This window comes from Chaetomium fimeti, assembly GCF_033439085.1.
Source record: "Chaetomium fimeti strain CBS 168.71 chromosome Unknown B0H64scaffold_4, whole genome shotgun sequence".
Taxonomy (NCBI): Eukaryota; Fungi; Ascomycota; class Sordariomycetes; order Sordariales; family Chaetomiaceae; genus Chaetomium; species Chaetomium fimeti.
This window is the reverse complement of record NW_026944332.1, coordinates 3,708,756-3,728,988: the sequence shown is the minus strand read 5'-3', so window position 1 is coordinate 3,728,988 and position 20,233 is coordinate 3,708,756. Positions and strand designations below refer to the sequence as shown.

The 20,233-nt window shown below is 56.2% G+C and overlaps 9 protein-coding genes across 9 annotated transcripts; 5 read left to right on the top strand and 4 right to left on the bottom strand.

The window, feature by feature from the left end:
* Positions 1–372: 372 nt before the first annotated feature.
* On the top strand, positions 373–1,740 carry B0H64DRAFT_397845 (superoxide dismutase). The gene is made up of 3 exons (XM_062803910.1): positions 373–607; positions 676–753; positions 895–1,740. The coding sequence occupies exons 1-3, from the start codon at positions 496–498 to the stop codon at positions 1,449–1,451; spliced, it is 747 nt and encodes a 248-aa protein (XP_062659812.1). The 5' UTR covers positions 373–495; the 3' UTR covers positions 1,452–1,740.
* Positions 1,741–4,998: 3,258 nt separating this feature from the next.
* Positions 4,999–6,878, top strand: B0H64DRAFT_417764 (uncharacterized protein; the record flags this gene model as incomplete). Its single annotated transcript, XM_062805264.1, has 6 exons — positions 4,999–5,013; positions 5,112–5,261; positions 5,322–5,657; positions 5,716–5,880; positions 5,935–6,801; positions 6,858–6,878. 6 exons carry the CDS (start codon positions 4,999–5,001, stop codon positions 6,876–6,878), a joined length of 1,554 nt encoding a protein of 517 aa, XP_062659811.1.
* Positions 6,879–8,180: 1,302 nt separating this feature from the next.
* B0H64DRAFT_167135 (uncharacterized protein) lies at positions 8,181–8,661 on the bottom strand. Its single transcript, XM_062798701.1, has one exon. It carries the CDS (start codon positions 8,529–8,531, stop codon positions 8,217–8,219), a length of 315 nt encoding a protein of 104 aa, XP_062659810.1. The 5' UTR covers positions 8,532–8,661; the 3' UTR covers positions 8,181–8,216.
* Positions 8,662–10,355, bottom strand: B0H64DRAFT_167136 (uncharacterized protein). The gene has a single exon (XM_062798702.1). The coding sequence runs from the start codon at positions 10,261–10,263 to the stop codon at positions 8,791–8,793; it is 1,473 nt and encodes a 490-aa protein (XP_062659809.1). The 5' UTR covers positions 10,264–10,355; the 3' UTR covers positions 8,662–8,790.
* A 701-nt stretch (positions 10,356–11,056) lies between these two features.
* On the top strand, positions 11,057–11,580 carry B0H64DRAFT_442612 (uncharacterized protein; the record flags this gene model as incomplete). The annotated part of the gene is made up of 3 exons (XM_062806656.1): positions 11,057–11,158; positions 11,238–11,301; positions 11,357–11,580. 3 exons carry the CDS (start codon positions 11,057–11,059, stop codon positions 11,578–11,580), a joined length of 390 nt encoding a protein of 129 aa, XP_062659808.1.
* A 234-nt stretch (positions 11,581–11,814) lies between these two features.
* B0H64DRAFT_166959 (ribosomal protein L34Ae) lies at positions 11,815–13,207 on the top strand. The gene is made up of 3 exons (XM_062798697.1): positions 11,815–12,086; positions 12,177–12,300; positions 12,599–13,207. Exons 1-3 carry the CDS (start codon positions 12,049–12,051, stop codon positions 12,785–12,787), a joined length of 351 nt encoding a protein of 116 aa, XP_062659807.1. The 5' UTR covers positions 11,815–12,048; the 3' UTR covers positions 12,788–13,207.
* Position 13,208: 1 nt separating this feature from the next.
* B0H64DRAFT_166960 (uncharacterized protein) lies at positions 13,209–14,657 on the top strand. The gene is made up of 2 exons (XM_062798699.1): positions 13,209–14,009; positions 14,080–14,657. The coding sequence occupies exons 1-2, from the start codon at positions 13,439–13,441 to the stop codon at positions 14,280–14,282; spliced, it is 774 nt and encodes a 257-aa protein (XP_062659806.1). The 5' UTR covers positions 13,209–13,438; the 3' UTR covers positions 14,283–14,657.
* A 4-nt stretch (positions 14,658–14,661) lies between these two features.
* Positions 14,662–17,031, bottom strand: B0H64DRAFT_360588 (S-adenosyl-L-methionine-dependent methyltransferase). Its single transcript, XM_062801710.1, has 4 exons — positions 16,657–17,031; positions 16,041–16,527; positions 15,234–15,985; positions 14,662–15,183 (listed from the first exon to the last, which is right to left on the bottom strand). The coding sequence occupies exons 1-4, from the start codon at positions 16,771–16,773 to the stop codon at positions 14,965–14,967; spliced, it is 1,575 nt and encodes a 524-aa protein (XP_062659805.1). The 5' UTR covers positions 16,774–17,031; the 3' UTR covers positions 14,662–14,964.
* An 8-nt stretch (positions 17,032–17,039) lies between these two features.
* B0H64DRAFT_166984 (glycoside hydrolase superfamily) lies at positions 17,040–19,692 on the bottom strand. The gene is made up of 7 exons (XM_062798700.1): positions 19,388–19,692; positions 19,311–19,326; positions 19,117–19,214; positions 18,948–19,049; positions 18,642–18,893; positions 18,152–18,540; positions 17,040–18,037 (listed from the first exon to the last, which is right to left on the bottom strand). Exons 1-7 carry the CDS (start codon positions 19,555–19,557, stop codon positions 17,310–17,312), a joined length of 1,755 nt encoding a protein of 584 aa, XP_062659804.1. The 5' UTR covers positions 19,558–19,692; the 3' UTR covers positions 17,040–17,309.
* Positions 19,693–20,233: the final 541 nt, after the last annotated feature.

The following is a 20,233-nucleotide window of genomic DNA, read 5'->3' as shown; positions in this document are numbered from 1 at the left end:
TTACAATACTAGAGCCCTAACTACCGAACCACTAAAGCCCCTGCCCACACGACCTTATATCGTAGCTCTCTTGTCTCTCACGAGCTCTCTTCTGGAAATCCAATTCGGGCTTCTCGGGTATTGGACCCTTGATGTATCGTGGTCCCATCCAAACTCGCTCCATTCTTAAAACATCCGGATTGCTGTTCGTCGCATCTGCTGGTGCGTACTCGTGGGGGCGACCAGGAACTCAGGAACAAGGGCGACTCCAATTACTCCCATCTGAGAGGAACAATACCGGCAAGATGGCTGTCATTACCCCTTTTCAGGTGAGTCAACCCCAACTCAGTTTTCATTGGGGTAGTTCCAGATCTTTTCCTTCATACTCTGCCTAACAAAACCCCCTTCTCGTTTCATACCCCTTTCAATACCTTCCTTTTTCCCTTGGCACAACCCAGCAAAAGACTGCCGAACATGGGCTGATGAAACCTGAACCAGACCCTTTTCGCCGTGCCCATGACCTGCGACGGCTGTGCCAAAGACGTCTCGAGCGCCCTGCACAAGCTGCCAGGCATCACGAAAGTGGAGGCGAATGTGAAGGACCAATTGGTATCAATTGAGGGGACAGGTTCGTATGACGGTGTTGCCATTGTTCAGCTTCATCGTATGGTGTTGGCTGACCTCGAAACTCCCTAGCGGCGCCTTCGGCCATTGTTGATGCTATTCAAACCACTGGGAGAGACGCCATCTTACGAGGGTCAGGAACCTCAAACAGTAAGTGCAGTGATATACCTGCCTGGCCCCCTTCCCATATGTTTTGGTGTGGTTTCCCCCTTGGACAAACCAGCCAAGGCCGATCCTCAAATCTTCCCAGATCATTTGCTGATTCGTTCTGTTTCTTGTTTCTTACCACAGGTGCCGCGGTCAGCATCCTCGAGACATACCATCACAGGTCAGACGCGGAGGTGACGCCTGCCGGAGCCCCGGGTGAGAGCTGGGTGAATGAGAGGCTGGTCAGGGGCTTGGTGCGGATGGTCCAGGTCAGCCCAACCGAAACCCTGGTTGACCTGACTGTCCGGGGCGTGCCGCCGGGGACGTACCGCGCTACTATCCGGGAGTATGGAAACTTGAAGGACGGCGCGACGTCAGCAGGCCCCGTCTGGTCGGCCCAGAGCAAGGAGGCCGGTGGCTCTCCCCGTGGAGTCCTGGGGACGGTGGAGATTGGGCCCAATGGGTACGGGAATACGTTTATCAACCATCCGTTCCAGGTATGGGAAGTTATCGGCCATGCGCTGGTCGTCTCGCGTCACGATGAGAGCGACGGAGCCCCACTTACGAACGAGGAGGACACCGTTGTCGGCGTCATTGCCCGGAGCGCCGGAGTGTGGGACAACGACAAAACTGTGTGCTCCTGCACGGGCAAGACGCTTTGGGAGGAGAGGAAGGACGAGATGTCCAAGGGCATGTTATGACAAGTTGTTTCAAATACCTGGGCAGCGTCCTCGAAGCGCAGTTCAGGTCGTGGGGGTTACCCAGATTAGATCGTCCGGGGCTACGGTCGTATCGCGGCAGTCGTGAAGGTTTGGGGTGGTGCAACAGGATCATCCAGCCTCGGGTATGTCGTCCAAGTCGACCACGGGATAGCGCCAACTGGCTTGTTTCCAAAGGTGTACACACACATAGTCTGTCGGTAACCGAGATATGGTTGAGACGCTCGCCAATACCATCACAGAATGGACTTCAGATGACTATCCTTCTTTTTCTTCTTTCCCCTTTTCCATCCAATGTTGGCCTGTCGGGTAACACCCCGGGAGCTAAGAGGAGGTGTTCGGCCGGCCTCGAACGAAAAAATATGCAGGGGAAGAAACGTGTTGCTGAAAGCCGGGAACCCTACCCTGGTCCCTCCACTCTGCGCTTCCGGAAGCACAACGGGAGTGTGTCGACTGAAAGCTAGGGTACAAGATGAGACGGAAAAGGAGGGTCTTGTCTTCAGATGTTGTGTTCGGTGCAATTGTGCGTCAGGTTCAAACCAAGGATGGGTTTGGGGGGGGGCGCCGTTGTTCGCAAAGCTTAATGCGGCAGCCGAAATACAAGTTCCCTCTGCCTTGGGTTCGGTTTGCATTTGACCATCGTGTGGCCTATGTACATATATACCAAGTATTTAGTCCCTTGGCAGCAAGCTCGGCTATTTCCTCGCTCGGTTAAGCACAAATGTTGAACTCATCGAGGATACTTCGTACTTACTTCGTATGAAAATGTGAGAAAGGCTGGGTTGAGGAAGCGAGTTTCGCCAAATTCTGGGTACCCGGCCGGGACCCACCAGGTGCAACTGAGAGAAGGGCCCAGACCTTTTGAGTGTGGAGTTTGGGAATATTTTCAACCACTGGGAAAGACATGTGCGCCTTTGCTCATGCTCAACAGACCATCTGATGATCAAGTCAACTGAAGTCCGAAACAGGCCTGATGGATCGATCAAGATCTTGGTTTGGAAAGGTATTGGCCGTTTTCCGTTAGCGCTGCTCGCTAGCGCGGCGGACTGCAACGCCATCCCACATGGCGCGGAAGCCAAGGGCTTGGGACGGATATGGATTCGGCACTACCATTTACACAGTACACGAGATGATCGAGAGGTGAGTCTCTTTTCCGCTCAACCATCAAGCCGAGGATTCGACTCCAGAAATAGAACCTCGAGCGTGTGACACGGAATGCGGGCGATAGGCCGCCGTCACTATCACAGGCCGGTGCCGTTGCATTTTGCTGCGGGATTCCCTCTCTCGGCTCATGACAGAGCGGGCGGTTAGCCTTCTATGAGGTACTGTGTATTGGCATCGGTTATCTGGGTTGCCAACAACTGACGCCCTCCGAGACGCCTCACCCTAGGGAGAATACTCTCGAAACCCCAGCCTCCCATTATCCTCTTGCTGAGAGGCGTGCAATGGGAAGTGTGGTGAAGATCATCTAATCGATATAGAAACTTGGCGGCGGCCAGCCGCACCGCACTGGCGAACCGTGACTCGGTCGTATTTCGCGGTTGATGGAGGCGGTTGACTGGTGGTCGAGGTTGAAATCCATAGCCGCCCTGCAACGCAGGGGCTCAAGCGGCCGGGCCCCCTGGTCCAATGAGGGGCCGCCCAGCTGTCTCGGAAACGCTTGGTGCATGAGGAACGCAGGCCTGTGATTCGCATGGGTTCCATGAGACTTGTGACAGCCCATGACTTTGCATTGACCCCCGAGTCTCATTGACAGCCTCCCGCGGAGCCAAGACTTACCTGCACTGGGCCGAGAGCTCCTTGCGGTGGACAGGACATCATGCGGGACGGCTCGATTCTTCGAAAGGCTGAAGGCTGAGAAAAGCGATTGAAACTACAGGTGGATTTCTGTGTATCGAAGCCCACATTCGAATGAAGTAAAAATATCCTCTTCCATTAGCTTCGACGAGTCTACCATGCATGCATGCTGTGATGCAATCCTCAAGGTGCAGCTGCCATGGCCGGTCCGTCTGGCGTCCAGCACATGGTTGGAGAAAGGCACGGTTCCGTCTCGCGTCGATCCGGCAGCAAGTCGACATGGGACCGTTCGATCTTGCGCCATGCCTCCGCGTCCGTGCCGAACTCCCTTCCAGAACAAAAGCTTGGTGGGAAGAGAAATGGTTCGATCTCAGGCCAAAAACCGTTCGATTACTTAGATAGCCCGTTGCCATCACCATTTCTTCCCGCCAGCCATGAAGCAGTCGCATTGAGTGAAGAATGCCAGTGGTAGAAGAGAGCTCGAACTTCCATGTTGAACTTGTGATCCCCTCCCACTCTTCAGCCCCGCTTTTTAAGGGTTTCGGGTTTTTTTTTTCTTCTGCCCCGCCCCTTCCCAGAGCCCAATGCTCCCATGCTGGGGCAAGGAATCCCCCTGTCGGCTGTAACAACTGGCTTTTGGGAAACCCTTTCGCAGTGATGGCCTTCGTTCAGGCCTGGCGAATCCACTTGGGCGTGGCAGGCGTGGCAGGCCCCAGTGTCCTGGTGGGCCCTGCATGATCATCTCCCCCAGTTCGGCCGTCTCCAAACGGGCCCTGAGTTGTAATCCTCGCTTCGGTATGCTGGGCTTGTCCGCTTGAGAGAGACCATCCCGTTTCTTGTTGCTCGGTGCTGGCCATTTACCATCTCACCTGGTCTTCGTGACACTCTTTTCCTCCTCATTCCCGCCGTAACGGCTTTCCCCATATACCCAACTTTTTCTCCCTTCCCTTCGAACCGACCTCCGGCCATTCTTTTCCGCCTGTTGAGAGAACCAGGAAATTCAATATCGCCCGGCAATCCCCGGACGCTAATAATACCGAGGAGTCGGACTCGGCTCCCATACGCTGCAAGAGGCGCTGTTGGCTGCAGAGGGCCCAGCAGAGCTGCACCTACTACCGACTTTAATTGAGAGGATCGTCAGGAACAGAAAGAGACAAGAGGAAGCAAGAGACAACTGTCGAGAACGCCCGCTGCAGGACAGTACGGATACCTCGGGCGGACAGACAGAACCGAAGCCGTCGCGGCCTGCACCGCCTGCCAAGCTGGCACTAATTACACGACGAGCTTCGCGAACTTGCTATCGACTTCGCCATTAACCGACCGAGCCTTGGCCATTGTACTTTCGTTGACGGAGGGCAAGAAGACGACCGTAATTGGGCATCCAAAAAGAGCGGGGAAATTTGAGCCGTTTTCCACACCAGCAACTGGCAACCGGCAGCCCACCACCATCGCTGACTCGAAGAGCCAGCCCCCTTGTTGCCGCCCGCCCAGCCTACCTTAGCGCAGACTGATCCCTGCCACGCCGCTTTGCCGGCCCCAAATTCCCCTTAACACTTAAAGCCACCCGACCCCTCAACGCACGTCCGACCATCCGACGCACACCCACCTTAACCGCCCAAGGGATTTTGCAGCTGGTGGCCGAACGGGAATCCCCTCGTGACTTTTTGCTCTTCCAAGGGCCGCAAGACTGCCTAGCTTTGACAGCCTTTGCAACTGCAGCACTTGAGAAAGCATGTCGTTAAAACAGGTGAGAAGAACCTCGGCGGGCTCCACTGCGATCGACACGCGGGCAGGGCAAAGAACCTAACCAAGACACAACGACTGACTTACACGTGCCCGCAACAGGAAATCGAGACATGGGTTGAGGCCCTGAAATTCTACGACAACAATGAGTTCGACGAGGCGCTCAAGTCGTTTGACAGGGTCTCGGATACGTCCAAGATCCTGTTCAACATGGGCGTCATCAATGCGACCCTCGGCCAGCACGAACAAGCAGTAAGAACCTCCGCCCCCAGCTCCCCCATGCGCCCAAGCATACTGACAATACTGGCATAGGTTGAGTGCTATCAACGCGCCCTCAAGCTCGACCAGTACCTCGCCGTAGCGTATTTCCAACAAGGAGTCTCCAACTTCCTCCTCGGCGACTTCGAAGAAGCACTAGCGAACTTCAACGACACCCTCCTCTACCTCCGCGGCAACTCACTGATCGACTATTCGCAGCTAGGCCTGCTGTTCAAGCTATACTCCTGCGAAGTTCTGTTCAACCGTGGTCTGTGCTACATCTACCTGGAGCAGATGGAGACCGGTATGCAGGATTTGGAGTATGCTATTAAGGAGAAGGTGGTGGAGGACCACAACGTGATTGATGATGCGATCCAGGCCAAGGCGAAGGTATGCGTTTCCCACTCTGTGGCAGTTTAAGCCCTCCACTGACCTTCTTTTTCTCCAGGACTACACCGTTTTCTCGATCCCTGTCGGCGTCGTCTACAGGCCAAATGAAGCCAAAGTGCGGAACCTGCAACAAAAAGACTATCTAGGAAAGGCACGGCTGGTAGCTGCTTCAGACCGCAACAATGCCTTCACAGGCTTCTCTGGCACTGAGCTGAACAAGGCGGTGAGTTGCTAAGCTGGTCCCCCTTTTATACCCCCCTGCTGACCTTAAAACAAGATCACCGTCGAGCCCAAGGATGACAGGCCAGCCGAATCCCTCTCCTTCGCCGCAAGCAACCTCGTCAAGCCCGGTCTCCAGAGCAGGAGACAACAATCCGAGCCGCCAAATGGCCGCAACGTCTTCCCGCCAACGCCACCTCCCGAGAACGATAAGCCTGCGCCAATGACCCGCGGGCAGTCGGTACGAAACGGGCCCAAGCCCATCCCGAGCAGACTCAACCTCGAGAAAGTCCGGTCAAACGAACGCTACGATAAGACATCACCCGAGGATGGGCGGCCAAGGCCGACGCGCTCTGCGTCAGCCGCGCCATCTCGCGGCTTCTCTCAACGCGAGCCGCCACCGCGGAGAAGGAGGGACGAGGAAGAGGACGCTTACCCGGACGACGTCTACGACATGTACGGCGATGCTGGCGGCTCCCGGAGCAGCAGGTCACAAAAGAACAGCGGTCGGATTCGAGAGCGATACATCGAGGAAGAGGACGAAGACGGCTCCGATTACGACGATGCCTCGTTCGACGAAGGCGAGTTCGAAATGGTATCGAACCGTCGGCCGGGACCGGGTTCTGTTATGTCGGGCGCGTCGAAGAGGGGTTCATCGAGACGGGACGCCCTTCGCACGATCCGCGTAAAAGTGCACGCCGACGATGTACGCTACATCGTTGTTGGCCCCGCCATCGAATTCCCGGATCTCGTTGATCGGATCCAGGACAAATTTGGGCTACGCCGAAGATTCAAGATCAAAGTCAGAGACGATGATTCGCCCGAGGACATGATCACGATGGGCGACCAGGACGATCTCGACATGGTCATGATGAGCGTCAAACAAGTCGCGAGGAAGCAGAGGACAGATACAGGAAAGATGGAGGTGAGTTTACAATCATCAGATCAGGCATATTCCAAACATACTAACACAATGCCCAGGTTTGGATCCAAGAAATATAACGAGCGCCGGAAGATGGAACACGCACTACCTGTTTTATACCCCACGCCGACGCACCAGCGGCAGCCATTTGGCTACGAAGTAATGATGGACGCCCCACAACTACAACAACAATCACAACCTTTCGTCGTATATGATCGCGATATCCTTCACCTCTCATCACACTGGACTGTCGTTGGGGCAGCCTTCTGCTCCAGGTGGGCTCGTCCAACCCCATTTTCTAGTCGACATGTTTTTTTTGCATATGGTATTTTTGCATACTACCCGGATGCCCACGGAGAGCGGCGTTGAACTTGCCTTCTGGTCTAATCGGCAGACTTCGAAGGGACCTCCCTGATTACGAGGCTGTGTTGATAATATATCTGTATTCCCCTTGCATTTCTCTTGTTTGCCTTTTTTTACAGCATTTTTATTTATGCTTTGTTGTTTTTGCTTATCGCGCCTGGGGCGGCGTTGGGAGGACTTTAAAAAGAGAGAGCCCTAGACTTAAAACTGGCTTGTTTGTTGATGTGGAAGATCCCTGGAGTGATGTGTAGGAGTTTGATAATCAAATCCTCCAACAAATGCCCAGTGCCGAGGCCACCATTCATGTCTGGCTGTTAGCCGCGCTCGACCCGCGTTCCAGAAGCTCTTGCATACTTGCACAGTTCGTCACACACCGTGTCCCTTTCCATTCGTCTTCCAGAAGGTGAAGATCCACTACCCAGTGCGCAATGTGTCAAACACAACATGTGGAATGCAGTCCACGGCGAGACTGATATGTCCATTCCTCTCCTCGCCCGAAAAGCAACTCTCCTCCCGCCCAACAAGCGAAATCCGAGGGCGCTAGGAGGATGCAAAGTTTGTCACATTCCATTAACAACTAACTAGCTCACTGGACGTAATCACAGGGAGGCAACACGGGTTGGTTTCAGTCTTGGTCTAGTCTGGTATGTGCACCACCACGGTAAGTGTGAATGCCATCATACAGTTTTGTGTGTTCAGCTGTCATATACACCCAACAAAGAGGGAAGAAAGACGCCCGCAAAACCACAGGGCCTCTTTCCTTGCCTCCACCTTAGGAACCCCCCTCGCTCGTATAATCTGTGAGCAACCACCCCCTAGTTGTGCGTGTATCAGGCGACCCCCGTTGAATGGCCCGGCAGACAAGAAAAGGCAGAGTAAACCTTTGGGTGTGGTATCTGTGAACGCAGAGCGAAACAAAACATGCCCGTGCCGCAACTCTGTCTGGCTGACCAATTCTCCCAAACTGGAAAACGCCGAGTGAGCCCATTCCGCCCTTTCGCCCGAGTTATCCTTATTGCCCACTCTGTGGGCAACCATGGAATGCCCATCCGCCGCTACCCCGTATGAAAGTGGAGGGGAAACATAGAAAAGAAAGTGAAAAGGCCGAAAACTTGCAAGACCTGAGTCAGAAGCCGGGCTAAAACGCCGGCAGGGAAATATCTACACACTTTGCACACTTTGTCCCGATCCCAGAAACGCCGAGGAGGACTGAGTACATGTACAGTAAAAAATGAGAAAATAAGGAAAAAACCAGAACGAGAAACCACAGTCCCGGTTCCCCAGCTGCTGATGGGCTTCAAAAAAGAAAAAGGCCCATCCCATCCCGGTGATCCTGATCCACTTCTCGCGTACCCTTTTTTTTGCGCCATCAACGGGCGCCCAAGAATTATCCTGTCTGGTCGCCATGCCGTCTCGTTCCAATAGAAGAGAAAATATGACCTCGGCGAACAACAGGATATTAAAGATCGAGTATTTCAGGCAGTCGAGCTCGAGTCGAGCCCGAGCCAAGCTCCTGAATAATCGGTTTCGGATATGTGAAACCCTAGGACGACGGCGGCGGCTCGCGGTCTCTTGCGTTCCAGATTAAGGCATCTGGTTGTCGGGGTTAGTGCCCCAGCGGCCCTCGGACTACGAGTTGACCATCATCGATAGACCCCTGGTGTCGTCGTCCATCATCTGCAGGCCGTCCAAGCTGCGCGGCTCCATTTGGCTGAGGCGGCTCTCGACGCCGCCCAGCCGGCCGTCCACGAGAGGCTGCATGCCGCCGTTAGTTAGCGAGTTGTTCCCAAGGCTGTTGCCGCCCATATTAGCAGGAGGCATGCTTGGGGCGCCCATTTGAGGCACGCCGTTGCCGCCGAGCATGGCCGAGCGGCCGCCTTCGAGGGCCTCGAGCCGCTTCTCAATGTTGTCCAGGCGCGACACGATCACGCTCTCGAGCCGATTGATTCCCTGCGCCACGTCGTGGGCCATGCGGTCGACCTTGTTGGTGATGCTCCTAAGACTCTGCGCGACGGGGGTGTTCTCCTGGCCCGGCACGGCGGCGGGGACGCGCGCTTCGTGGTTGTGGCGAGCTTCTTGCACGACGAAGCGCCACTGGTGACCGAGGTTCACTTCGCACACGGCCTTTGCGCGCCACGGGCAGTCGACTTTGCGCGTGCTGGGGTTGCGCTTCTTGGCGGTGCTGCTATACTTCACGCCGCCGCGGTCGCATACGAGATCGTAGCGCGTCGGCTTGCTATCCCGGTAGTTGCTGGCGCGAAGCTTGACGATGCTGTAGCCTTGCTCTTTGGCGGTTCGCTGCACTGACGAGAGGAGGTCGTCAAAGGAGCGGTAGATCCCCTCGGGCGGGGGAGCTAAGCCCGCAGAGGAGCCCAGCGCGGGCGACTGCGGAGGCATCGAGGAGGACGAGGGCGCCGAAGGCTGCGGCTGCGGCGCCGGGGTCGCGTCGGATACAGGCCACGGCGGAATGTTGTAGCCGGCCGATGCAGAGGACGGGTTCGCCACGGTGGTCGGAGACGAATTGCTCGTGGGATGGGGAGCACCGTACTGGTGCTGGAAAATGATGCGGTCGGGTTTATTGGCGGCAGCGCGCTGCTGCTGCTGCTGATGTTGCTGTTGCTGCTGCTGCTGCTGCTGGATCTGCTGATGCTGAGCTTGATGATGCTGCTGGCCGTGTTGCGCGTGCTGATGGTGATGATGGTCGCCAGCAAGTTCGCTCAGACCGGTCAGGCCCGACGTGTCGGGCTGCGGTGCTGGCGCGAGGGTGGGCTGCGGGTCGGGATACTGTGTGTGCTGCGGGTTGGCGCTGTAGCCGTTCATCAATCCCTCGGGCTCTGCGACCTGATGCGATCTATCGAGCTGCTGCGATGGAAAGGCAGGCTGTTGTTGAGTGGGCACGGTGTCGACGGGCGCACGCACGGTCTGGCTATGGTGACCATTTGTAACGGTGGCGGGACCCCAGCCCTGGGGCACCTGTGGGACGGGGGCTAGCGGGGCCGAGGCCGCCGCATTTCCAGCTTCCGACACGCGGGTCTGGCGACCGCGCTTGCGAGGGCGTGGCTGGGCCTGGGACGGGCCTCCGGTAGCACCTGAGGGATCCATGATGATTGGTGATGTGGTCGGAACAGCCAGTGGGAAACACTGTGCTGCGCGGGTCCCGAAAAAGTTGTAGCAGCAAGGCTTGGAGGGGAAATCGGCACCTGCTGGGGCCTGGTGCCGAGAGGCGCGTGTGCGCGATCGCCTTAACTAGGTAGTTTAGTTCTCGACTGGATGCAGATAAATCCGTTCACTTTGACGAGCGCCGAGAAAATGCGAAAAATGAGTCGCTTTCGTACGCGCACAAAGCAGAAAAAAATACCCGGCAGGTCGGCGAGATACGACTGGCGTAACTTGCACTCACCTGTGCTTGCTCGGGTTGGTTGGATGTTGATGGAGGCGACGAGCGAGCGAAGGTGCAGTGCTTTCTGGGTCGCTCCCTTCTCAAGGTTGTTTGCTTGTCCCCGGCTTCACTCCCCACCTATCCTAGCCCGAAAACCTGGCAGTGTTGGCCCGAGCTCTCTGCTGGTCACCAGGTTGTTCCAATTGCATCAGCCACATTCTGGCTCGATGCTTCTCGACCCACACCGCCTCCTGCTTTGGGGGACGGTGACCAATTGGAGTCGACTCTCACGCTCGACTCGGAGCCACGAACAAGGACTCGACCGCTCTTGGTTCATCTGTTGGTCGCGCTCAATCACACAGCTGAGATCCATCACATTCGAGATATTCTCCCCTGGTCTGGTCCCCCGGCAGACACGCAGACGCGATTTCATACAAACACCAGCTGCATATATTCTCGGGCATCCCGTGTCTTACTTGTCTTGTTCTGGCCTGCCTGCAGGCAGGTAGGTAGAGGATGGCCAACAACGCCAACACCAAGCAGCAGCCCCCGGTGGCGGCTAAGAATGGCGAGGCGGACGAGCAGCAGCTGGAGGACATGCTCTACCGGTTGGACCAGGTGCATCTCCAGGCAAGTTTGCTCTGCTAATTCTATTCGTCACCGCCACGGCATTGTTTCTTCTGACCTGTCAATGCAGCTGAGGCAGCTTCGCTCGGCGCTTCCGCGCATGTTGGAGCCGCTTATGGTCAAACAACCGTCGCGTAAGTATTCGGGGCTTGAAGTACCACAGCCAACGCCGACTGACAGCAACCCCAGCCCAAGCTGCCTTTGCCGCCTACATGCAATCCGTCGAGGGCACCCACAAGGAGGTGTCAAGTTTTCAGGAGGCGATTGTTCGCCTGCAGACTGACGGCGTCCTCAACAGGGCACGTACCGCCCCGAAGAATGGAAAGGGCCTCAAGCAGTGGCGCGCCACTGAACACCCCGACTGGGCTGATTCGGATCGAAAACGACGTCGGATTTCTGAGAATGGTAACTAATCACACAAAGTTGTGGACTCGACGTTGAGCTGTCTTTTGTGATTTTCCGGGGTTCAAGGAGTTTGGACAACGGCGGGGCAATCTTATTATTATTGGACCGGGGTCTGGGGACGAAATCAGAGCAAGGGGAGTGGGATCATCATTTTTGTTTTGGGAGTCAAAGGCAACGAATGAACAACACAACCGTGAGTTGTTGGGTCCGATGATGTTCGGGGGTGGGTGGGTATCCGCCGCCACAACATTGCACTAGCCACAGTGCCACAAGGCAGGGGGATGAATTTGTGCAAGCCAAGTGGTGCCGGCTGAGAGATGCTCTGCCAAGTGTCAGCTATTCAATGCTGAACCAGAGTGGGGCACCCGCATTCTGCGCCCACACAGAAATTTCCAAACTAGATCTCAAAATTAAACCATCTCGCACACCGTGATCGAGTCGACGGAAACCATCACGTCAGCGACAACACCGCAGAAATGGCCCCTTCACGAGTCACCTACCGTCGCCGGAACCCGTGAGTTCTTCGATTTTCTGCTGAGACTTTGGGAACCAAGAAGCGGAGGAATCGAGCAAGAGGAAATCGGCTAACTTGCTCTGCTTGCAGGTACAACACCACGTCGAACCTGACGCGGGTTACGAAGACTCCCGGCGGCTCGCTTCGCGTCCTTCACATCAAGAAGCGCGGCACTGCTCCCAAGTGCGGCGACTGCGGCATCAAGCTCCCTGGTGTAAGTGGTTTGCGATCTTGAGAGTCTTGCATGTGGGGAATGAGAGGATCCGAACGACGAGAACGATCGAACACAACAGCAAGCCGACATCGGTCTCGCAGCAATGCCAACACCAGGAACACGATCTGGATCACACGCAGGAATTCCAGTGCAGTTAATTCGAGCATTCCTCGACCGGCCAGTCCACCGACGCATTCTTCAACAATTTTCAGGGCGATGGTTGCGGGGTAGCAGGGAGGCATTGGACATGGCGAGGCAAAGGATGGATGGCAGCGTGCTGACTCGGCGCTTCTTACAGGTCCCCGCCCTCCGCCCCCACGAGTACGCACAGATCTCCAAGCCCAAGAAGACCGTCCAGCGCGCGTACGGTGGCTCGAGATGCGGTAACTGTGTCCGGGACCGCGTTGTCCGGGCTTTCCTCATTGAGGAGCAGAAGATCGTCAAGAAGGTGCTCAAGGAGCAGAGCCAGGCTGACAAGAAGAAATAAATGCGCTTGGGTTTGGTTCGGGGCGACGGATGCTAGGTTGACGGTCTCATTGCTTCGGTGTTCACTTGGGAAACGGGCGGCATGCCATGCGCACGCACATACAGCCGGGGTTGGCTGTCTCTGTTCTTAGGGCTGCTTTCTACTCCGGGATGAGGTTCTCAATGGAAATGGACTTCAGGCCGTGCTTATTGAGGCTGGGATGCTGTGGAATGGAGCAATGGGCGTTCTGAGCGCCGAATGACAACCGGTTACGGTTACGAGCGAGCAATCCAAGCAAAAGTCGCGCCCATGTCGTTTGCCCGAATGCTGCTGCTGTAGCAAGGGGCCTGTTTATGAAGAACTGTAGTCGTGAGGAAGAGCTGGTTTTATATCACTGTTCAGCCAGGCCGGCCGGATGAGGCTTCAAACCTCTCATCCCTCGGCCAAGAGCTGCTTTTTCCCGCTGCTTTCTGCCCGTGCGGAGCTGTTGGCCGAGAACCTTTCAACCCCTGCAATGACGTCGAGCTCCGCCTAAATTTCCAATTGATCCCCAAATCCAAGTCTCCCCGAGCAAAAAAGAAGCTGCGTGCCATTTGTCGCAACGCCTCTTAGTCCAACCAACCTACAGCGCATGTCAAGCCCCAGGGCAGAATCGACGCAGCAATAGCCACAATGGCGACTCCATCAACACCCCTCCGCCTTTCCCTATCCACCCTCCGCGTCCTCCGCCAGACCACAGCAGCTCGACCGTTCACGCAAGCAGCAGTCCGCGGAAGCCTACGCTCTTCATCGCCCCAAACACCCACCTCCCAACCACCCTCACTCCTCTCCCACCCACGAATCAACCAAAGCAGCAACACCAGCAGCAGCCATGCCCACCGCCTGATGCACACGACCCCGCCCTCCCCCCGCGCGCGGCGCACGCCGCTGGCGCACAACCGCGAGCCGGTGCCCGACCGCGCCCCGCCGACCGACTTCGAGCAGATGGACGTGCTGGCGTCGGCGCCCGTGCCCACCACCGCCGTCGAGGTCTCCCACGCCGACGGCTTCTCGCTCAACTCGGGCGTGCACATCCGCGGGGGTGCGGGTGCGCTGCTGGTGGCGGGCGAGGCGTTTGCCTGGCGGCCTTGGTTGGGGGGTGATGGGGGTGGTGCTGGAGGGGGGAGGTTGCTGAATGAGAAGGGCCAGTGGGAGGTGGGTGAGGAGGCGTTTGCGGTTTTGGCGGCGGTTTGGCCGAGGCCGGGTGAGTGTTTTTCTTGAGGGGGCGAGTTGGGAAGAGATTGTTCCGAGGCTAACGACGGTTGGGATGGCAGATCTCCTGATTTTGGGGTTAGGGCCGGAGATACGGCCGTTGAGCCCTACTACGAGGCGGGCGATCAGCAACCTCGGGATGAGGGTTGAGGTGCTGGATACGAGGAACGCGGCGTCGCAGTATAACATGCTGGCTACGGAACGGGGGGTGGAGGATGTTGCGGCGGCGTTGATACCAATCGGCTGGAAGGAGGGTGCACAATAAGATCTTTTCTTCATCGCGCGACAAACTGGGCCCGAGGACTTCCGTTACGGTGAAGAGAACATAACGGCTGTATGATAGGGGCTGGTTAGGCGTTGGTAGGCAAAGCGAGTGATTGTACAGATGGGTTCTCGATGGTGGATGTGTATAAATGCATACTATGGCGAGCTTGTGCATTGGACTCAAGAAATGTCTACCTAGGGGAAGTTCGTGCCCGTATCGGACGAGTTCCGAGACCTCGTGTCGTGAAGAGACGGCTAGGTTGGACGGAAGGATGCAGCGCTCATCGCCATTGGGGACCGAAGGCTGCTATCATCAACCCCTTCTGTTCCGAGCTGCGGTTTCGCGAAGACAACTACAAGCCAACAATGCTTCAGGTTTTATACTGGGTATCTCGCTGACTCAACAGCGTCATTACTAAGCTCTATTTCATCTAATCAAGCTCATGATTTGTTTTTCGAATACACAGCATACAACGCCTCCACCGGAGGGCCCAACTTTTGATCCATATCGCGGCAACCGTGCTGTCCAATTCAACAGACAGACGTTTTTCGAGGGCACCGCACCATCTCTGGCCTCCCAGCTGGGAACCACACCCCTCATTCATTTATTTTTTCCAAACCAGAAGCTTCTCGGTAGCAAGGCCGGGCCCCTTGGCTGGAATCCTCGTTTGTCGCGAACAGATTTACTGAACGGGGACGCTGGGGAAGTCGGTAGCGTTGGCCTCGGCCCAAGCCTTCAGATCAGCCTTAATGGCACCGGTGGAGCCACTGAGACCATACTGGGTCGGGATACCCTCGACACGGTGGAACGCGTTGATGTTCTTGTGGAGAACAATCTGGTAGCAAGTGGCACTGCCCTGGCGGGAAATGATGGTCGAGTAGGCAAGGAAGAACTCCCAGATCTATTGCGAGTCAGTATTGAAAGCAGCATCGAAGCAACTAGGTGACTTACGCGGAACCATCTCTTGCCGTACTTGGCCTCGACCTTATCCTTGTTGGCCATCCAGTTACGGTACCACCGCCAGAGGGTGGCCGAGTAGTGTACACCAATGGTATCAATGCCCTTGACCTCGAATCCGGCGCCCTCCAACTTGTCGACGAACCAGCCGAGGGGAGTCGAAGCGTCGGCGCCGGGGAAGACGTACTTGTTCATGAAGAGACCCCAGGTCAGATCCTCGTACTGCCAAGCCTTGCGCAGACCGGCGATCTGGAGGAAGAAGACACCATCGTCATCCATCATGTCATAGACCTGCTTGCAGAAACCGTGGAAGTGGCGGACACCGACGTGCTCAGCCATCTCGAGGCAGGTAATCTTCTTGTAGCCACCCTCGGGCACGGGGATGTCGCGGTAGTCCATGCACAGAATCTTGCTCTGGTCCTCGGGGACTCCAACCTTGCGCATGGCGCCGTTGCCCCAGGCGGTCTGGTTGCGGCCGAGAGTGACACCGGTAACCTTGGCACCATAGTTGACGCTGGCAAAGCGGGCCAGAGTGCCCCAGCCACAGCCGATATCAAGCATCGTCTCGTCCTTCTTGAGGGCGATCTTTTCGCAAACACCGGCGAGCTTGTTATCCTGGAGCTCCTCCAGGGTCTCCTCCCGGTTCAAGTCGCTGATAACGCCCGAGGTGTAGATCATACGCGGGCCAAGGAACCAGGCGTAGAAGTCGTCACCGCGGTCGTAGTGGCCGCGAACCTGCTCCTCATCTGGTCATGTTAGAATTTTTCCCAAGTCCATAAATAAGCAGGCGGTGAAACTCACCCTGGGACCGGGTGTGCATGATAACCTCGGGCATCATGCCGGTCAGGAAGTACTTGATCAGGCCCCAGGTGAAACGGAAGTTGGCCCAGTCGTGGCGGTACTCGAGGACCTCGAGGGCGTCGCCGTTGAAATCGACATCACCGTCAAAGTACATCTCGTGGAAGGTCTCCATGGGGATCTTGTTGCGGCCATTGTACTTGGCCTTGTCGGCGGCATTCTTGAAGGTGAGGTAGTGCTCGACGGGGCGGCCGGGGAGCCGGGCCTTCTCGTTCTTACGCGGCGACATGGTCGACGCAATAAGCCAGAAGGCGCCGAGCAGGGGGAGGGTGGTGAAGAGGGCCATGAAGAGCGTCGTCTTCAGGCCACCGCCGACCTTCCATGACAGGTAAAGCGGCACACCGCCGAGGATGGAGAAGAGTAGGAGGTTGGAGAAGCTCTCGGTGCCAGAGCCCTCGGCGGGCAACGGGGCATTCTTGATGGTCGAGAGCTGCACACAACGGTTAGATCAAGTCAATCGGCCTCGTGGTAGCTAGGGAAGATGCAAGAAACGTGATACTGTCTCGGGAAGCACCCAAGAAGCAAAGCAGGAAAAGTCAATGGGGTGATCTGTACTCACCGACGTGGTGCGAACGCCGCAATCCTCAACCTTCTCGAAGGTCGGCGTGGGAGCTTTGGGAGTCTCGACAAACTCGAACTCGGACTCGCTGCCGTTGGTGCTCTGTGGCTTCGACATGATGGCGGCCAGCTGCTGCAGTCCCCAATTGCGGACTGTTGAGCAGGAAACGGGGAATGTCGGTGGAAGGAAGGGAAGAAGAAGTTCCAGACTTCACTTTTTCAGCAGAAAGAAGGGAGCTCGGTTCGGCGGTGGACGAGAACCGGGGGGGGGCTGGCCGAGTGGGGCCGCGCGTTCGGCTTGGCGCCCAGTAGCTGCATTCAGGGATTCATAAGGTCCAACTTCTCTGGCGTCTGTTGATCCCATTTGCCCCTTTTTCAGTCTTTTGTTTTGAGCTAGGGTTGACCACCGATTTTTGTTTCGTGCAGGCAGGGCAAGGTGCATGCAAAGTCGCCGATAAGAGAGATGCATGCGTGTCCTCAATGTTTTGTACCTGGTTCCCCATTTTGTTGAGATCCGTTTGAGAAATCAATAGTCGATGGAACGCTGGATCGGTCTGCACTCAATTCATTTCATCCCATCTCTTTCCATCTCATCCCTTCCCATCCCGTCCATCAAGGAGAGATGGCAAGGAGAGATGGCAGGGAGAACCCCAGCTAGCAACCCGCCAGGTACAGCCGTCCCTCCCATGGCCTCAACTTCCTGATTCTTCCCTCGGCTCCCAGCTCTTGGTTCTCAGCATCCTCATAACTCCCAACCTTCAATACCAAGCCTTCATATTCCGGCAACTCGACTGTCTGCTCCTCGCCGGTAAAGTTCAAAACCACCGCCGCCCTCTTCTCCCCAACCCTTTTACCAAACACAAACGTCCGCTCATCCTCCATCCCAAAACCCTCAAACGCACCATGCACCAACACATCCGCATGCTCCTTCCTAAACCGAATCATCCTCTTCCAAAACCCCAACACCGACCCCTCCCCCTCCCTCACCTGCCTCTCAACATTGACATCCCCATACAAATCATGCACCCTCATCCACGGGCCACGCTCACAATCCGTGAACCCAGCGTGCGGCTCCGCGCTCCACTGCATCGGCAGGCGGGCGTTGTCGCGGCCGAGCACCTGCAGGCTGCGCATGACGTAGGCCAGCTCGGCCGGGTCGTTGTGCGTCCGCGCGGCCATGGCCCGGTAGAAGTTGACCGACTCGATGTCGCGGTACGACTCGATCGGCCAGCCGGCCGGCACGTTGGTCATGCCGATTTCCTGCCCCTGGTAGACGAAGAGCGTGCCCGTCAGCGCGCACAGCATCAGCGCGAGGAGCTTGGCCGAGGGCGCCCGCTCGTGCGCTGCGTCGGAGGCGTAGCGTGAGACGGACCGGCCTTGGTCTGCCGTGCGTGTGAGGTTAGTACCTGTGTGTAAGTGCGTAGTTGGACGAAATGGGTGGGTGGGTGGTGTTGTGTGTGGTTATGTCCAGGGGTTTCAAGTGGGGGACGACGCACCGTGGTTCTCGCAAAAAACAGTCGTCCACCCGTCGGTACCCTCGATGAATTGCTGCCACTTGGCCACGATATCCTTGAGTTGCGGCAGCTTCCATTCTTCGAAGTGGTACTTGTGTTCGCGCCCCTGGCCGAGATCGACTATGTCGAACTGGAATACCATGCTCAGCTGCTTGTCGCCTGCCCCGACGTACTCGAGGACTTTTTTGGGGTCTGAAGTGTGTGGCAGCTCGCCTACGGTTACGGCGTCGTAGTTGTTGAGTACGTTCTGGTTCATTTCTCGGAGGAATTCGTGCATTCTCGGGCCGTTGGCGTAGTACAGCCATGCCGGTTGCTCGTAGAATCTGCCGTCGACAATGGGGGCGTCCTTAAATTCGACGCCCTTGGAGTACCTATGAACAAGGCGTGTCAACATTAGCCAACGTGTTATCTCCCCCGAGGCGCATATGCACCCAAGACATGGGCCGAGTGTATCAAGCAGTATGTGACTTACATGTTCACCGTGTCCACCCGGAACCCGTCGACCCCCTTATCAAGCCAGAAACACATGGCGCTGTCATAGATGGCCTTCCGGGTCTCTTCGTTTTCCCAGTTGAGGTCCGGTTGCTCCTTGGCAAACAAGTGCAGATAGTACTCGCCGGTGTGCTCATCGTACTCCCAAGTCGGCCCAGAGAAGTAGCTCCTCCAGTTAGTCGGCGGTAGACGAGTGCCGTCCTCTGCATACCGAGGAGGTTTCCAGATGTACCTTTGTCGTCCGGTTAGCCTTTTATCACCACCAAGGCGAGCCCCGACCACTCACCAGCTACGCTTCGGGTTGTCCTTGGACGATCTCGATTCCTTGAACCAGGCGTGCTGGTCGGACGTATGGTTGATGACGAGATCTAGAATCAACTTCATGCCCCTGGCCGACTATTAGCTAGCCTGAATAGTGGCGGCTGAGCGTCTGCATGAGACGGGTAAACAGGTACCCCTTGTGGCAGGCTTCGATGAGGGCCTCCATGTCTTTGACTGAGCCGTACGGAGGATAGACCTTCTCATAGTTCGAAATGTCGTATCCCATGTCAACCTTAACCACAAGTTAGTTTGAATAGAACCCACTCTAGCTTAGGCTGTTTGGGGGTCTCCGCAGGGTTCCTGAATACAAACCTGGTCGAGAACTTACTTGGGGGCTGTCAAACCTGGACAGAGTTATTCAGTTAGCAACATATTACAGGAGAGCTGTAGAAGGGTGCCATATACATGGGCGAAACCCAGACCACGTCGATACCGAGATCTTTCAAATAATCGATCTTGCTCAGGATACCCGGAATGTCTCCCAGCCCGTCTCCATTGGAGTCCTTGAACGACGCGGGGTAGATCTGGTAGCAGACTGCGTCCTTCCACCATGGTCTCGACGATAATGCCGCCATCGTTGGATAGCTTATTCACACGGAGGGCAGGTGTTTAGGGCAGGGGTAATGAGGGTGAGAGGACGAAATTGTATTTATTGATACGACTACGAAGAGGCATTTATAGATGTAGTACCACAGCGCTTTGCGGACATCGGAACCACGAACCAAGATAAAGCCAGCCGGGTAGGGCAACGATGGTAGCAGCCAGGCACTACTTAGCTCCCGTCATGCATATCCAGATCGGCACAGCGAACAAGGAAGGGACGCATATAAAGCGGGCACCAAAGAGATGTTGCATCTGCAACGGGAGGCCTTGTGTGCGAGGTTTTCTGATGGGGCGGAAACAGCCAATCGATTCGTCTCTGGGATTCATCGAGGGGTGACGGGCGTTGAACTGGCGGGTTTTGCTCTGGTGTCAATGTTGGTTGCACGAAGCAATAAAACGATAAAAAGAACAACCATAGAGTTCCCATTTACGGAGAACTGCTCCGTATTCAGGGGAGAAAGGATGACTCCGTCGCATTCTCGAACCACCAATACCGTCCGGTGGTCAACTAATCGCTTTCGTCTCGCTTCTCCGATTATATACCGATTAGACCAGGACTGCTATGCTACCTTGTCGCCTGTGTCGTCAAGAAGGGATGTCTTGCAACAAGGGCCAAAGGCATCATGGCTTGGCCGACACTTAGTCTGG

What these genes read in the sequence shown, in the direction of transcription:
- B0H64DRAFT_166984 (XM_062798700.1), bottom strand. Translation starts at nt 19,557, where the DNA reads ATGGCGGCATTATCGTCGAGACCATGGTGGAAGGACGCAGTCTGCTAC. An exon ending in ATCGAAGCCTGCCACAAGGG is followed by an intron (nt 19,050 to 19,116) that starts GTACCTGTTTAC and finishes ATAGTCGGCCAG; the next exon opens with GGGCATGAAGTTGATTCTAG. An exon ending in CGGGTGGACACGGTGAACAT is followed by an intron (nt 18,541 to 18,641) that starts GTAAGTCACATA and finishes CCTTGTTCATAG; the next exon opens with GTACTCCAAGGGCGTCGAAT.
- B0H64DRAFT_166959 (XM_062798697.1), top strand. Translation starts at nt 12,049, where the DNA reads ATGGCCCCTTCACGAGTCACCTACCGTCGCCGGAACCC. An exon ending in ACCTACCGTCGCCGGAACCC is followed by an intron (nt 12,087 to 12,176) that starts GTGAGTTCTTCG and finishes CTCTGCTTGCAG; the next exon opens with GTACAACACCACGTCGAACC. An exon ending in GCGGCATCAAGCTCCCTGGT is followed by an intron (nt 12,301 to 12,598) that starts GTAAGTGGTTTG and finishes CGCTTCTTACAG; the next exon opens with GTCCCCGCCCTCCGCCCCCA.
- B0H64DRAFT_397845 (XM_062803910.1), top strand. Translation starts at nt 496, where the DNA reads ATGACCTGCGACGGCTGTGCCAAAGACGTCTCGAGCGCCCTGCACAAG. An exon ending in GGTATCAATTGAGGGGACAG is followed by an intron (nt 608 to 675) that starts GTTCGTATGACG and finishes GAAACTCCCTAG; the next exon opens with CGGCGCCTTCGGCCATTGTT. An exon ending in AGGGTCAGGAACCTCAAACA is followed by an intron (nt 754 to 894) that starts GTAAGTGCAGTG and finishes TTCTTACCACAG; the next exon opens with GTGCCGCGGTCAGCATCCTC.
- B0H64DRAFT_167136 (XM_062798702.1), bottom strand. Translation starts at nt 10,263, where the DNA reads ATGGATCCCTCAGGTGCTACCGGAGGCCCGTCCCAGGCCCAGCCACGC.
- B0H64DRAFT_360588 (XM_062801710.1), bottom strand. Translation starts at nt 16,773, where the DNA reads ATGTCGAAGCCACAGAGCACCAACGGCAGCGAGTCCGAGTTCGAGTTT. An exon ending in CATGCACACCCGGTCCCAGG is followed by an intron (nt 15,986 to 16,040) that starts GTGAGTTTCACC and finishes TAACATGACCAG; the next exon opens with ATGAGGAGCAGGTTCGCGGC. An exon ending in ACGGCAAGAGATGGTTCCGC is followed by an intron (nt 15,184 to 15,233) that starts GTAAGTCACCTA and finishes GACTCGCAATAG; the next exon opens with ATCTGGGAGTTCTTCCTTGC.
- B0H64DRAFT_167135 (XM_062798701.1), bottom strand. Translation starts at nt 8,531, where the DNA reads ATGGCGCAAAAAAAAGGGTACGCGAGAAGTGGATCAGGATCACCGGGA.
- B0H64DRAFT_166960 (XM_062798699.1), top strand. Translation starts at nt 13,439, where the DNA reads ATGGCGACTCCATCAACACCCCTCCGCCTTTCCCTATCCACCCTCCGC. An exon ending in GGCGGTTTGGCCGAGGCCGG is followed by an intron (nt 14,010 to 14,079) that starts GTGAGTGTTTTT and finishes TTGGGATGGCAG; the next exon opens with ATCTCCTGATTTTGGGGTTA.